The sequence below is a fragment of the Hippoglossus hippoglossus genome, chromosome 15 (genome assembly GCF_009819705.1).
Source record: "Hippoglossus hippoglossus isolate fHipHip1 chromosome 15, fHipHip1.pri, whole genome shotgun sequence".
Classification (NCBI taxonomy): Eukaryota; Metazoa; Chordata; class Actinopteri; order Pleuronectiformes; family Pleuronectidae; genus Hippoglossus; species Hippoglossus hippoglossus.
Window position 1 is genome coordinate 12,438,818 of NC_047165.1, and position 14,534 is coordinate 12,453,351.

Sequence of the window (14,534 nt, forward strand, 5' to 3'; positions counted from 1 at the left end):
TTAGACAGAAACATTTAGTTTATGAATAATGCATTTGCCCGGTGGCAGCATGCATCGTGTTCTGTAATGGAGGCCAATTTTACAATTTCCTATTCGCCCACATTAGCCAGGATCATTTCCAGGGCTCGTGCAAGTCTCGTGTGGCTGGACTCATTGTTTCCTGAGTCGTGACCGAAAACTGTCTCTGGATTCCCCACATAGCTTGAAGCGCAAAGTGGATGATGCGCAAGGTGGAGTGGCTTTTGTTTTTAAAAATGCACATAATAAGATGTGTGAATGTGTCCACTAACAGATAATAAGGATTTTTTATTTGACCTATGCTGAAGGCCTGTGTGAGGTCTCCTGCCTCAGGTTGTGTTCCTGGCGTCAGGAAGTTCAGCGCATTACCTTAAATTGCGTAATTACGCAGCAGGGACTTGGACACATGATGATACAAACCTGAAAATCCCGTATTACTCTTGTTCACATGTGGTGCACAGCATGTCCACGTCAGCCAGCTGCATGGTTGTTGTATTGTAATTAATCACATTAATACACACACCCCAAAATATTCATTAAATGATCACTGCTCCCTCCATACCAACGCCCACATCTCTCATCTTCGTGGAGAGGACTGTAAATCCGACAAGGTCGCTTTTGCCAAGGGTCTAAAATTCAAAGCGTGTGTGCACGCGCGTGTGTGATTGCGTGAGCGCGCACGTGTTTATATCAATGCGCAACGCTCCAGTGCGCTCTCTGAGGGGAATAAGTGGGAGTGGGAGAGGAGCGGGGACGACAGAACGGAGGAGGATTCAGTCGGATAAGTAACTCGTCACCAAGGAACGCGAGCGCATCATCATTAGCGAGGTCCACTGCACCAGCTGCAACTTGCTGCCACATCACGGCACCAACAGCCTCCTCCATGTCCGCCGGGTGAGTCCATGCACATACTACTGATGCTCCGCTGCAGGTCACTGGGACGCACAGTCTTTTTTATCAAACGTCATTTATTAATAGGAAAACAGGAATCTTCAGATTGGCACCTGCAGGTCATTCAACCTCGTTCAGCTGTCAACATTTAAAAAAGACAAAGCCCTTTAAGATCAGATAGTTTTTATTGAGCAGAGAGGTCTGGATCAATAGTCTCGTAATCTCCGTGCGTTAATGTTGTTCATAAATTAGGAGAAAACGTATTGAAGTTATCCTGGCGCACGGGAGGCAGTTGGTCTCCACGGCAGATGGGGAGACAAAAGGAGAAACCGGGTGAAACAACTGAGACAAAGGACGTTAGAGATCATTTTGCCTCGGTACCGGCTGAGCCTGCGACACAGTTGAGACGCGTAATTTGTAGCAGGAGAAAAAAAAACACACATACTGAGGCAGAAATTATTATTTTCAATATTGCTCGCAAGACAATTCAGAGTTGGTTTCGAGCATCTGTATCCAACAATATCAGTCCAATAATATCATGTAGCCTTATTTCTCCCTTCTAATAAAACAAACTTTAAGTATGAAAATGTATTCTTACGTTTCTCATGATTTTTTTTTTATTCTGTTAAATCAGGCCTCGTGATTTTAACTTGATCTTGAAATAACAATATTTATTCCATCTTTGACATTAACCCCTTTGCATTTTATTACAGTTTGACGATGGATCACAGTTTCCTGCCTCGGTCCATCTGGACCAGTGACAGTAAATTCCTCCAGCATCCAGCGGATCTCTACAGCAGCGTGATCGTTACGCGCAGCATCCCCGCGGGCACGTGCTTTGGTCCATGTGTGCTCCAAAACACTTTCTATGACACCATCGCCTTCATAGCGCAGAAATCCTTTGACAGGAGAGCGAAGCCCTACGTATTCCGGGTGAGTTGCACAGTTTTGTGTTCAGCTGTCATTTGAACTTCTCTCCGAACAGATTTGCTTTGGTTAGTTGGTGGAATTTTCCATATTTTCAGGAGCCTGGGGATTTCGTGACCATCATTTTCATGACATCACCAGGCTCCATTTTAAATGTTCACATTAATTTGCCTGATATTTTATTTGGCTTTATTTATAATGTTCACGAAGCTGCCATAACAAAATGACTACGATTTAAATAACGTCACTTACAAGTGCCACCTGCAGAAAATGATTAACAATTTGCCTTTTCATTATTTTAGTAATTTCCAGGAAACAAAATAGATTGAAATGTGATAATTTGGAAGCTGGTGTAAAAATGTCAGGTACTCCTGTCGTCAACAGGTGGACCCTGAGGCCATGCGTAATTCTGCCCTGGTGCTGTCCTGGCTGCGGCTCGTGCAGGCTGCGCGCAACGGAGAGGAGCAGAACACCGAGGCCTTTCTGAAAGCGGGTCAGCTGTACGTGCGGACCACCCGGGACATCCGGCAGGAAGAGGAGCTGCTGGTGTGGTACGACCAGGAGCTGTCTCACCTACTGGGCTTCACAGACATGAGCAGAGGATCAGGGGAAGGTGAGGTGCAGCTCTGTTACATTTCAACGTGTCATTATGTCTGAGTGATGATGTACACTTCACAATATATGTCACATAAAATATGGATTTATTCGTTCCTAATCATATGTTGTCTTTTTTGTCTGTTATAGAGTACAGATGTTGCAGATGTAACCAGGTCTTCAAGAACGAGTATCCCTTCCTGGCCCACTGCCGTTTCCTCTGCACACAAGTAAAGAGTGACCCCTGGAGCCGCGAGGTTTACGCGCACAAGCACGTGGAAATAAAGAGGCAACGCCGAGTGACAGATTTCCACAACATCGCCCGAGATCTGGAACACAAAAGATCCAGCGGCAACGAGGACGCAGTGATTTATCCCAAGAGAAGGAAATACGAGGAAACGCTTTATCCCAAAGGCCGGAAAACTGTTCTATTAGAAAAGACAAATATTTCAAACGATGATAACATTACTCAGCTGGTTAAAGGGTACGACCAGGCAGCAGGAGACGCGTCCTCCTCTGCGGGGAAACTGAAAGGCGATAAGATCAAACCGGATCATTTGGGATGTAAGGTTGCTGATGATGATGAGGATGAGGATGTTGACGTGGTGGGAGCCAAAGAGACCTTTACGCACGGCAGAGAGATGGCAGAGAGCTCCGAGGGGCACTCACGCAGCAGCAGTGCGTTTTCTCTGGTCAGGTCCAACATTCAGGGCGAACAGAAAAGCGCTTTCTGCAAACCGAGCAAAAGAACTTCTCCCATCGACCCCCAGGTGCATCTCAGCAGCGCGGCAACAGCCCCCTCTAGCCGCCTAGAGGAGCTGCCGGACGTTTTCACCCCCAGGGCCGTTTTGGGATACAACAACCTGATGGCGTCCAGCGTCCTGAGCGGGGACTTACAAAGCGGACCCTCCCCGGTGGCGCTGAACAACACTTTCCATTACGCACCGGAGCACTGGTCCAGGAGCGTCGGCGCACAGCTGCAGACGGCGTCCTCCCTCACCATCCTCCCGCCGACGTACACCTCCTTCGGCGTGTCGGTGCAGAACTGGTGCGCCAAGTGCAACCTGTCCTTCCGCATGACCTCCGACCTCGTCTTCCACATGCGCTCCCACCACAAGAAGGAGTTTGCAGTGGAGTCCCAAGTGAGGAGGCGCCGGGAGGAGAAACTCACCTGCCCGATCTGCCACGAATACTTCCGGGAGCGCCACCACCTGTCCAGACACATGACCTCACACAACTGAGACGAGAGGGGGATGAAAAAAAGACACTCTATTTATTTCCTAGAAAATGCTCGTATTTAACATGTTTATACCCCTGATTTGGTGTATAACAGTGAATGTAGGTAACTATAAAGAAAATAGCCAGACGGACAGACATGGCCTCCACAGCCTGTCCACTAGATGACGATAGAGGTACGTGTTGATCTCACTGCAGTGTGTTGTCTGTCCTTTAGCCCTGTTGATTAGGTTGATGGTTATTTTTGTGCCTTATGGAACTCAGGAGGGGAGGAAGACAGAGAACAGATCATGATTGTCATAAATATCCGGACGCATGCCCTCTTATTCATCAGCTTTTCTCTGCTCTGATTGGTACAGAACACATGGATTGGGTGTATTTGCACATTGGTTTTGAAATCTAAAATGATGAAAATCAAACACACGTCTCGAGTATTTTTTTCCCCAAAATCAGAAATGGTGTCAGGTTTTTTTTGTGTCCCAGTAGGCAGCAACTGAGACCAAAATTGTCTATCAAACATGTTTGCTTTATAATATTGCTAAATAGTTTTGGCCCAGATCTGGTCCACACTGTCATCTGGCACACATACCTCTCAACCAAGGTGCCAAAGGTGGCCTGGTTTGTTTTGTACTACTTGGCCCATATTAAAAACTTTAGGTTCACCTCTAGATTACACTTTGCCTAGAGCACTGCATGTTTGCCATTTGTTTTGGGATATTTTGGCCACACTTGCTATTTTAGAAGTGGGCGACTTCAGGCTCACATCCGTTTTCTCCAGGCCACAAGAAGTCCAGAAGTGTCACATTATTGCCTGAAGTGGCCCATGCACATCCGTCTGCTGTCTGGGTTGTGATTAGACTGTGCTGAATGATCCAAGGTGCATCACTACAATTTCAGTATGTTGTTCGAGATATTTCATCCAACATTTCTACGTGCTATGTGAAAAAGGAAAAATGATATAGGAAAACACCAAGAGGCTGAAATCAATTTGGAGTTAAAAAAGTTTCATACTCCATTACCAGACTTGGATGGAGCCCACACACAGGCCCCCTGCTTTGAATTGCTGATTTTATGTTTCCTCCACCAATGATGTTCAACTTACCTCCCATTCGGGTCAGGCTCCGGACACACGGACATAAATAGCCATCTCTGTTGCAGGTAAATGAGGCGGGAAGGAGGCATGAAGTTCATGGGAAAGTCAAGCCTCGACCCTGCTTGGGCGCCCTGTAACGTAAGCACGGCTGTAAAACCCTCCCATGCTGCTGTTATCTACTTTTGTTCGGGTAAAAGAGTTGATCCTCCTCAGTCTCTGCAAAAGCAAAACCGCCAGCTGATCAGACTCCAACAGGTGCCTTCTGGGAGGTTCATTTATCATTTTTTGTAAAATATAACAGGTTTATGTCATGGGTGTTTTTCTTGTGATGATGATCGGGTGGAGATCATTACTCATATGTTTTATTAGTGGGACTGCAGCCTAAAAAAGACGTGGAAACTGGGAGAACAAACCAGGAGAGCACTGAAACATGTTTCTAATCTTTCTGCGAGTATTAAAACATCATTCAGTTTTAGGTATTCAGAATGAACTTCCCGGCTGAATGAATAACCATTAAAAGAATATTTTATTTCACTTTTCTGAATCAAATACCCTGTGGCCTGCGTGATTAAATGAATGATAAAGAGGCCCAGTGTCACTCTATTTAAAGCTATGAGCCATTAGTTCGTGAGGACAGAGCCAATTCAGCCCAGACAGAAAATCCTCTGTTGTCTAATAATGGCCGTATTGCTCTCCTTTAATTGAACAGTCATCATGTGGAAAAACAAATATTGTTCTTGGTTCCCCAGCTTGCCTCGTTTTGGCTTTTAGGCACATTGGGCCCCGTGCACGTACCTAAGACTACTGTGGTTTTCTCCACTGGAACTGACCGTGGTAAGTACTCTCCTGTGACTGTGATTGTGGTTGACACAGGGTTCACTTTTTAATAGCAGACTGTGGGTACAGACTGTGTAAGGGATCAGTCAGGAAATGAGGAAAAAGAAAAAACCAACCTGGATGTATACGTTACAATTGGGTCAGCCTACTTTGAAGCTCAGAAATCTATTAATGTAAACATGATTCATAATAACCCTAATTACAGTCATCATTGTAATTTAAACGGAGGTTATAGACCCCATTAAAAGGTACATTTGTGAAAAAGGTTTCGAGCTGCGGAACATTTCCACTCGTTCAAAATGGAGAAAACAGAACCAGGTTTTTGGTTTTTGAGACTTTTCTCTCACTCCTCTCATCTGTCTCTGGCTTTCATCCTAAAATATTAAAAATTAGTTTTAAGCTCTCGTTATAACAAATGGGGAAATAGTGTTTATCCCAGGTATTATTACAAAACTAAAATATAGGATTTCGGGGTTTTTTTATGTCATATTCACTGGCTTAATTACCAAACACCCACCAATCCCAGAGTTTTTGTGGTTTATTGTCCTGTACAAATTGAATCAATTCTTTTCTGTTTGTGAAATTACCAAATTCATCACTGTCATATGCAGGAAGTTGGTTCATAGAGTGTGTAACTGTATCTTGAAGGTCCAAATTCTCAGTGTCATAAGCTGTGTTTTGACCACAGGAAGTAGGAATCCTTGCAGGAACTTCTTGCGTTTCCACTGCAGGAACCAGGGTCTCAATAAAGTCCCAGGTCAGGGGGTAGTACTTTTGAGAAGTTCAGGAACTTTGGGGGGGTGGGTCAGACAGCGCTAAACAAAATATTTCTGATTGGTGGGAGCATTCACTGCATTTTATTTCCCTCGACCTATTCACAGGTCTAAATTTACAGTTCTGATCACGGTAGTCCAGGTGTTGCATAGCATTGTTTAGCTGAGGACGACATCCAGCACGAACTGAAATCAGCAAAACGATAACGTGTATATGCTACGATCTCGAGTGAGCTGAGTGAGCTGAACTTGCACCACAGCAGACATTTAGAAATCACACCGAGAGCTTTTTTCCCTTCTGTGTCAAAAACGAAATAAAATCCCCTTTGATTCATTGCTGACAGTAAAACATGAAATACTATATATATAGTCTCTGTATATCTAATAATGCAGACAACAGGAGAGGCCGAATTTGTTTTTAGAGACAATAACAGCTGGCTGACGGTTCCCTTTTTTTTTAGCTCTAAGCGCACAATTGCATGTAAGATGACTTATATTTTCAGCTGCAGTAAACAGTACAAGGGCTCAGTCTTTTGTTCCTATTCTGCTAAATGTCTCTGTTTGTATTTGAGACACCATCACTGTCCAGTCTTGGCAAACTTCAAAGCATGTCTGTAAACAGATGTGGCGCTCAGTGTCGACTCCTTCCCGCTCAAGGCAAAAGCAACCACAAAGGAATGGATTAATAATCACAAGGCTCCCTCTGTCATTTCACTGTCAGTATGACACACTGTTTAGGCACCGCGCGGGTCAGCGTCTTCCTCCTGGGAATAAAAGTGACAAGCGCTGCAGTTCAAGTGGTTGAGATCATCTATCTGTTACCATCTGTATATGTTGTTTTTTTTTGGTGGGGGGGCTATTAAGGAGAACATCCTGCACTTGGAGATGCTCTGCTTTTGAATGGAGGGAGACAGATGGGTAGAAAAAGGGGAAGTGCGCCGTGTTTTGATGTTCAAGTGGCTGACGTCCTAATAGGTGCGTGCCTGCTTCCTCCGTCAACCAGTAATGCGCCGCAACCGCATTACTCACATTATTTGCCGGACAACAAAACGTCTGAGCCTTTGGTGTGGGGGTAATAATGAGTTCAAGGGGCTGCAGGGGAATGTTGGTTATCTTTGAGTGGAACCTTCCTGGAACACTGGTGCCCTTTTTGCTTCCCCCCCCCCAAAAATCAAACACAGTTTAAATTAAGTGTATAAAACAATAATATTCCAGCAAGGGCATTGGATTAAATTACATTTTTTATTCTAACTTACACAAGGCTACCTTTTCATAATTTAAACAATACACATGTACAGCATCTCATCTAGAATATAATAATACAAAACCTAGTAACCATGACAAATTATCTTTAACCAAGTGTCACATTCGAAATAGAAACATTCTTCTGTTTTCATTATAATATTCTTGAAGGGGTGGCGAGTGTAAATGGATTCCAGATGCTCTCCACAATTCACTGGATACTTCCTCGAGAGCAAGAATGTACAATAACCTTCCCGTCTTGCAAACAAATTAAGCGCTGCATGTATGTACACAGTGGCGTGTGATTAGCTCCAAAGTAAGAACAGCTGGACACAGTATGTAAAAATGACGAAATCCGTCTCTTAATATCTCATCTGTGTGTTGCAGTGTAAAGCTGCCCGATGACACATTGATAAAGTCTCATATTTATAGCTTTTTGTGTCCAAAGAAAACATGAACACAAACTCACGGCGAGCTTTTTGATAAACCGATATATTCTGAGATAAAAGAGAAAACATTCTCTAAATGCTCCTGTCCATGAAATCCTCAATATTATCTCAAACAGAATCAAAACAACCGGGGCTTCGTGGACATGTGGAGCCCTGACTCTACATGTGCGACTCTGTTCCTCTCGCCGAGGCAGATGCCAGACAATGTGTCTCTTCAAGTCTTCTACCGCAGGACAAAAGAGATGGAAGTGATTTCTCTACAGCCTACGTTCCTCGAGGAATAATGACGGCCAAAGTGACGCTGTTTCTCCAGGATCAAGAAACCACTCGACAAACAGATGTATGGTTCTGTGTCTCCGTTAGTCCTGTTTTCCGTTTCTCCCCACATCCACCCTGCTTGTCCCCCTCCCCCCTCCTATCTGCAGGAGCAGGACTGGATGGACATGTTGGGATAAACCTTGAGCACCGGGTTCCTGGACTCGTCCTGGTAGAGCACGGCCAGGGGATTCATCTTTTCTGGGACGCAGCAGGGCTCAGGAACCCCAGGGATGATGCCAACGGCTCGGACTATGCTTTGGATGGTGGCGTGGTTGGACGGCCTCGCCACCTGGGAGAGTTTGAGTAGATAGAAGGAGAAGAACAACACACTATAGTTACTCAATATAACTTGTTAATGCTGTGTATAAACCAAATTATATGATATAGAGTAACGTGTTTGTACTCCTACCTTGGGCATGGGAAATCCACATGTACCAGCACAGTAGTAGGCTTCAAAGGCCTTGGGAGCTATGACCCACTCGCTCCAGCCAATATCTGCAAAGTCCACTCTGAGGTTCCTCCTGGAGCAGCCTCTGTGCTGGCCGTTGCCCCACTGCCTCCTCCTGGCATTACGCATTGTCTGTTCATCGAAACTCAGGACAGGCGACTGTGCATTAGAGCGCCCCCTGTGCTTTTTTACATCCTTTCCCTCATTTCTCCGCTCATGCTTTCGTCCATCGCCGATAGTCCGCGTGTGACCGTTTTTGTCGATCTTCACAGTTGAGTCATCAGCTTTGAGCCCATTATGTGATGTTCTTTCTTCTTCTTTGAGAACCTGGGGTTCTTCTCTGTCATGTGCTCCTCCTCCCTCCACTTCTTCATCCTGGCTCTTTCTCTTCTCCTCCTTCCTTCCTGATTTAGGCTTGGGTTTGAGGTACCAAGTGCTCTCCCAGAGGTCTTCTTTCCTGTATCCATCGGGCCTGTAGTCAACCTCAGGTAGCACATTGTTCTGGATGGGGTCAGTGGGAAGAGTCGCCTGCCTTCTCACGCGTCCTTTGGACTCTGGTGAGGAGTTAGGCCTGTGCGGCAGCTGAGAGGAATGTGAGCGCTCTCCTCCCTCGTTGGAAGGGTCATATCTCTGAAGACTTGCAGCCACGCTGTTGGGCTCCTCCAGGGCTTGGTCATTGGCATAAACTAACAGGTAGGGCAGGCTGCCGGCGGACAGCACTTCCTCTGATTTCCTTTGGTGGTGCTGCCCTAAGTCCAACTCCACTGACACCAGGAGATGACCCTTATCCCGCGCCTCCTTTATGACCTGGGTCACATCTTTCATCTGCCACACCCCTCTCCTGTGGGGGTGGAAGGTCACGTTGCCTAGAAGTGACCCCATTGACCCAGATGTGACCTCTGACCCAGAGGAGACAGAGCGAAAGAGCAGGCTGATGGACGGAGAAGGGTTGACGACCGAGGATCGACAGGAAGGGCTCTCAAAGCGTTTACAGAACCAGGGTTTTTGGTGAGGGCGCCGCTCGAGCAGGAAGTGGAATGTGGCAGAAAGGATGACCTCTGAATCCTGGAGGGTTGTGAGGTTTAATCGATACGCCGCCCTGTGGTCAGAGGAGTCTGAAAAGACAATCAATCAATCAGTGTCAGTCAGGTGAACAACACAATGACAACTGTTTTTCTCTCATTGCCTCTGCCAGGAAGGTTATGTTCTAATCTGTGTTTGTTTGTTATCAGGATTACACATAAACTACTTAACTGATTACCACAAAACTTGGTGGTAAGATGTCGTAAAGGTCAGGGAGGGACCCACTGAATATGTGTGTGAGGATTTTTTTTCACTTTCTTTGACATTGCGAAATGTGTATGTTTCTAAAACCAAAACTTCTTCTGAAACATTTGCCTCAGCCTCTTAAAACATCAATCCACATAGTAACAATTAGAATGTTTTGCAGCTCTTAGTGTGTTATTTCAAAATCTGTTTTTGGTTGTTCTTGGACAAATATACTGAGAAGCCAAATTCTATAGAGAACCATTTGCCAATGTAAACACCAGCAACAAGCAACTAAACCTTATCTGAACGCACAGCTTTGAGCATTTCTACACTATTCATCACTGATTTTCATCATGTGTATTAAGCATTGTCTGAATAAGAAGCAAACGATTTGATGATAACGTTCTACAGTAAAGGCATTTTCAAAAAAGGTACCAAGTGGCAGAAAACACTATCTTAGTGTTTAACTCCTCTCCTTGTTCTGTGTTACATGACAGAGCTGTGTGGCTGCTGCGAGGCTCCGTGGTCCTTGGTAGGATTTCAGAAGGTGCCCTTAAGAGGAACCAGACTCTGGAGCTCGGGCTGGCAGCGGTAGGGTGGTGGGGGCCAGCATGCGGGGAGCTACATATTCATGATGAACATTAACTTCAACAGCAGAGTTATTGTTCATTGTGCAAGAGTTCAGCGGAAGTATGGACTGACTCAAGAGATATACATTACCTCGGATTCAGCCTGCATATGGAAATGCTTACCTCAGTTTCTCTTAAAGCTTCCCCTTAAGCCTAATACAGCCGGCACTGTCTGCTGCAGACACCAAGACATAATCAACTGTTTTAACAGATCTTACATTGTTGTGAAAACGCTCTTACATCTCTCCTTGGATTACACTGGGCCACTGCAGTAAAAATACTCACGTGTTATGATATGCCATATGAGAACTATGTGGGCTATAAATGTCTGTGAGTTGTGTTTATAAAAACAGCATCAGACAGAGAGGGACGACTGTGCTTTAAGCCCCTTGACTCCGGGACGTGGAGTCACATACGTCCCGTAGCCATAACAGGAACATGAAAGCCACGACAATGGCCCTTTTTGCAGCGCGCCAAACCCACCGCTGAGGTATTGAACCCGGGCATTTGCTCTCAGGGAATCGCAGGCATTCTTGCGCACAGTGCGCGTCTGTCTGCGGTAATTGGTCAGCCTGTGCGCAAGAGGAGGCACAGCTGTTTCCACCAACAGTGCATCCACAGCGTCCCGAAATCATTTTAATGCATTCTCAGACTGTTCCAAAACAATCACACCTATTTAGAGCGTCTGACCGAGACACGCAGCCCCACTGAGCGCTTCCACTTTTAATAACCATGCATGGAAAATATCAAGGGGCTTTCTAGACACTAGCACCCAAGGCTATATGTTTTTTTGTTTTGGCAAAAAAGAAAATCAGAATGCACTTGAGTAATTTTGCAGGAGGCGATGCCTATTTATCATTTACTGTGTGCAGGTTGATGAATGTGTTCACGCACCTTGGCTGGCTCTGACACTCCTGACTGTGTTTCCCTCCTTGAGGCGGTTTTCCCTGTTGTATTTCTCGTACAGTTTGGACATGTGCTGGGAGACCATGTCCTGATCCACGCCATCTGAGAACGGGTCCGACGAGGACCGGAGAGAGCCGCTGTCCCGTGAGCTCCAGGCGCCCCCCTTCATGTCCCTAACCGACGCTGCACCCAAGAAACAGCTCAACATCAACAGGAGCAGGTGCGAGGGCATCGTACTTGGAGCTGCCGTGTGCGTGCTGAAATGAATACAAAATCCAAAAGAGGGAAGGAATGCAGAGAAATGTCCCAAACTCTCCAATAAGGACTTAAAGATGCGCCAAAACAATCCAGACGCAAAGAAAAGGCTGTGCGTAAATGTTCCAATGCTCCGCTCTCACTGTCCGCTTCGTGCGCGCTGAGCCGTCACACTCGTGGATGCTGAGTGGGTTAGTCCGGGCAAGAGTTTGAGCTGCTACTTCTTACTTCTGCGTCTGTGTGGGCGCCAGAGGCTTGAGGAGGGTTATAGTGGAGCGGTGAGAGGCGCTGACGTATACTCCTGTCAGCCAACGAGGTCTCTGCAGAGGACACAGCCAGGAGTTTAGGTCATGATGCTGACCTGCCCCCTCTCCCTCCTCCTTCTCTCTCATGATCGTGATGATGATGATGTCGTTCTAAGTTTTGCATCCATGTACAGTGACAACAATGATTGTCGTTTCTTTAGCACTGTTCACACAAAGCCACGTTTGAACCTCAATAAGCTTTTTTCTCCTCTTTTTTTCTTTGCAAGTAATTCCACCTCAAAATTTCCATCTCACCACATTATTTCCAGTAACTGCTTCTGACATGCTCTCAGTCACACATAATTAGCATGGAAACACCTACAATAATAGTCTGACCAACCACCCAAGGGCTATTGTTAGCAACAGTGATCCACATTTTGTACAGTAGTGTGTGTGTGCGTGCGTGTGTGTGTGTGTGTGAGAGAGAGTTTTGGAGTGAGAGGCTGTGAGATGACACTTTTGAGGGACTGTCTGTGATTTTATTCATGGCCTCCACTGGGACGGCAGGGCTCAGACTCGGCACAGATTTGTCTCTGGTGGTGTGTACATGTATATTTGTACGAATGTGTGCATGCGAGTTGTTTCCAGTGTGTGTCTCTGATGTCTGGAGCTCTGTACCAACAATGCTTGTTTTGTGGAAGTGGTGGTCTCCAGCAGAGAGGCTATAACTAGCTGGGCCTCTCGGGTCACACTCTTCCCCTCCACACACACACACACACACACATACATACACACACATGCACACATGCACGAGCACACGTACAGAGCTACTTAGTACATTTTTGGCCCTCAAGGGCCCCACAGGATACTCCTTTTCACTATGTTCCACACCAGCGACAGGTCTTAAATCTGGACTTCTCTGGAGATCTGTTTGAATGTGTGTGTATGTGTGTGTGTGTGTGTGTGACAACGGGGGAGCATTATGAAGGAGTTGGCTGGAATGGCATCCTTTATGGTTTTGTCATTTCACACAAACACATAAATGCTTCGCCTCTTCCCATACCATGCTGAGTTATGCTCCGTTGCAAAACTAAATATGATTAATTGCTTTGGTTATTTATTTGAACACATGTGATGGCTGTTTTCCATTTGATTAAGAGTCATCTTTGAAAAACACTGTGAGAAATCAAGTGAGTATTGAAAGTGGCATTTTGAGAATGACCACTCCTGTAAATCAAAACCTCCTGGCAACACAAACAAATATTGAAAGATATACGGTTATTTCTTTTGAAGAAATAAGAAATGAAAACCAAACAGTATTTGCACAACAGTAAGCGGTCGTTCTCTGTTATTAACAAGCCATTAAAAACCCTTTGTCATTATGACAACAAGGGAGTATCTTGTTGCCCACAAGGAGTCCTTTGCACTGCAGACCGAGCAGCTTGAATCATCTATTCAACAAGTTTTTTATTGGAATGCCTTAAAAAAGTTTGAAGCCAACATATGTGTGAGCAGGGAGAGAGGGAGGGTGAGTCGAGGTGATATCTGAAACCATGAGCATTAGGGTCCTAATAAATACTCCTGGGGAGGAGACAGCCCAATACCTCAAGCGTGAGGACGACAACATGAAATGGCTTTGACCTCTAACCCTGAATATGTAGGGCAGTGTGAGATTAATGTTGGGCATTATCTACGATAATGCTCCCCTGTCCGTTGTGACCGTGGAGGACAGCAGCATCATAATCGTGACTAGATCGAATGAGATGAAAAACAGCAGGGGAGAGAAAAACCACTGGTAAATGTTTCTCAAGAGAGCTCAACAGGCGCATAATCTAAGGATATGGTTACACGTGTCATTTCTCTATGACTTTTATGTTTCAGCCTGAAGCACACGCATGTATTAAGTGACAGGTCAAAGTGCGTCGAATTTAGATTTTTCTTGTGTCGCTACTCTTCAAAGCCACATGTGGAAGCAGTCATGGCTCACGCTGAGATCACAATCTCACACATTTTGATTTTCATGAATAAAAACCACATCAGATGCACGACAGCCACTTTCAGGGCCAAATGTGGATATGCAGCAGTGTGATCCTTGGGATCAGAAATCACAGTGATAGGACAACTGAGACCGTACAGCCGCCATGGTACACAGCATCCATCAGTGCACCACAGGGCTGAGAGACGGACTCAAAGTGTAATATACCAGATGCATGCAATGTGGATTGTCCATGCAGGATTTGAAAGACTGTTATATAATCCGTGACGTCTGATATGTGAGTCATACTGCACATTGATCCCTGCAGCAGCACTGGACTGGGAAACTTGTTGTGTGTGACCACTCGGGCTGCGTTACAGGGCCGCGGTGTTTTAAAGTTTGTTCAACATGGAGGTCCCCTCGCAGGGC

General features: G+C 45.5%; 2 protein-coding genes across 2 annotated transcripts; one reads left to right on the forward strand and one right to left on the reverse strand.

Annotated features, from left to right (window-relative positions):
* The first annotated feature begins 712 nt into the window (after nucleotides 1-712).
* prdm8 (PR domain containing 8) lies at nucleotides 713-4,119 on the forward strand. Its single transcript, XM_034609411.1, has 4 exons — nucleotides 713-912; nucleotides 1,623-1,842; nucleotides 2,221-2,449; nucleotides 2,581-4,119. The coding sequence occupies exons 1-4, from the start codon at nucleotides 902-904 to the stop codon at nucleotides 3,669-3,671; spliced, it is 1,551 nt and encodes a 516-aa protein (XP_034465302.1). The 5' UTR covers nucleotides 713-901; the 3' UTR covers nucleotides 3,672-4,119.
* Nucleotides 4,120-7,592: 3,473 nt separating this feature from the next.
* On the reverse strand, nucleotides 7,593-12,171 carry gdf10a (growth differentiation factor 10a). Its single transcript, XM_034609305.1, has 3 exons — nucleotides 11,619-12,171; nucleotides 8,788-9,941; nucleotides 7,593-8,667 (listed from the first exon to the last, which is right to left on the reverse strand). The coding sequence occupies exons 1-3, from the start codon at nucleotides 11,860-11,862 to the stop codon at nucleotides 8,476-8,478; spliced, it is 1,590 nt and encodes a 529-aa protein (XP_034465196.1). The 5' UTR covers nucleotides 11,863-12,171; the 3' UTR covers nucleotides 7,593-8,475.
* Between the last annotated feature and the right edge of the window lie 2,363 nt (nucleotides 12,172-14,534).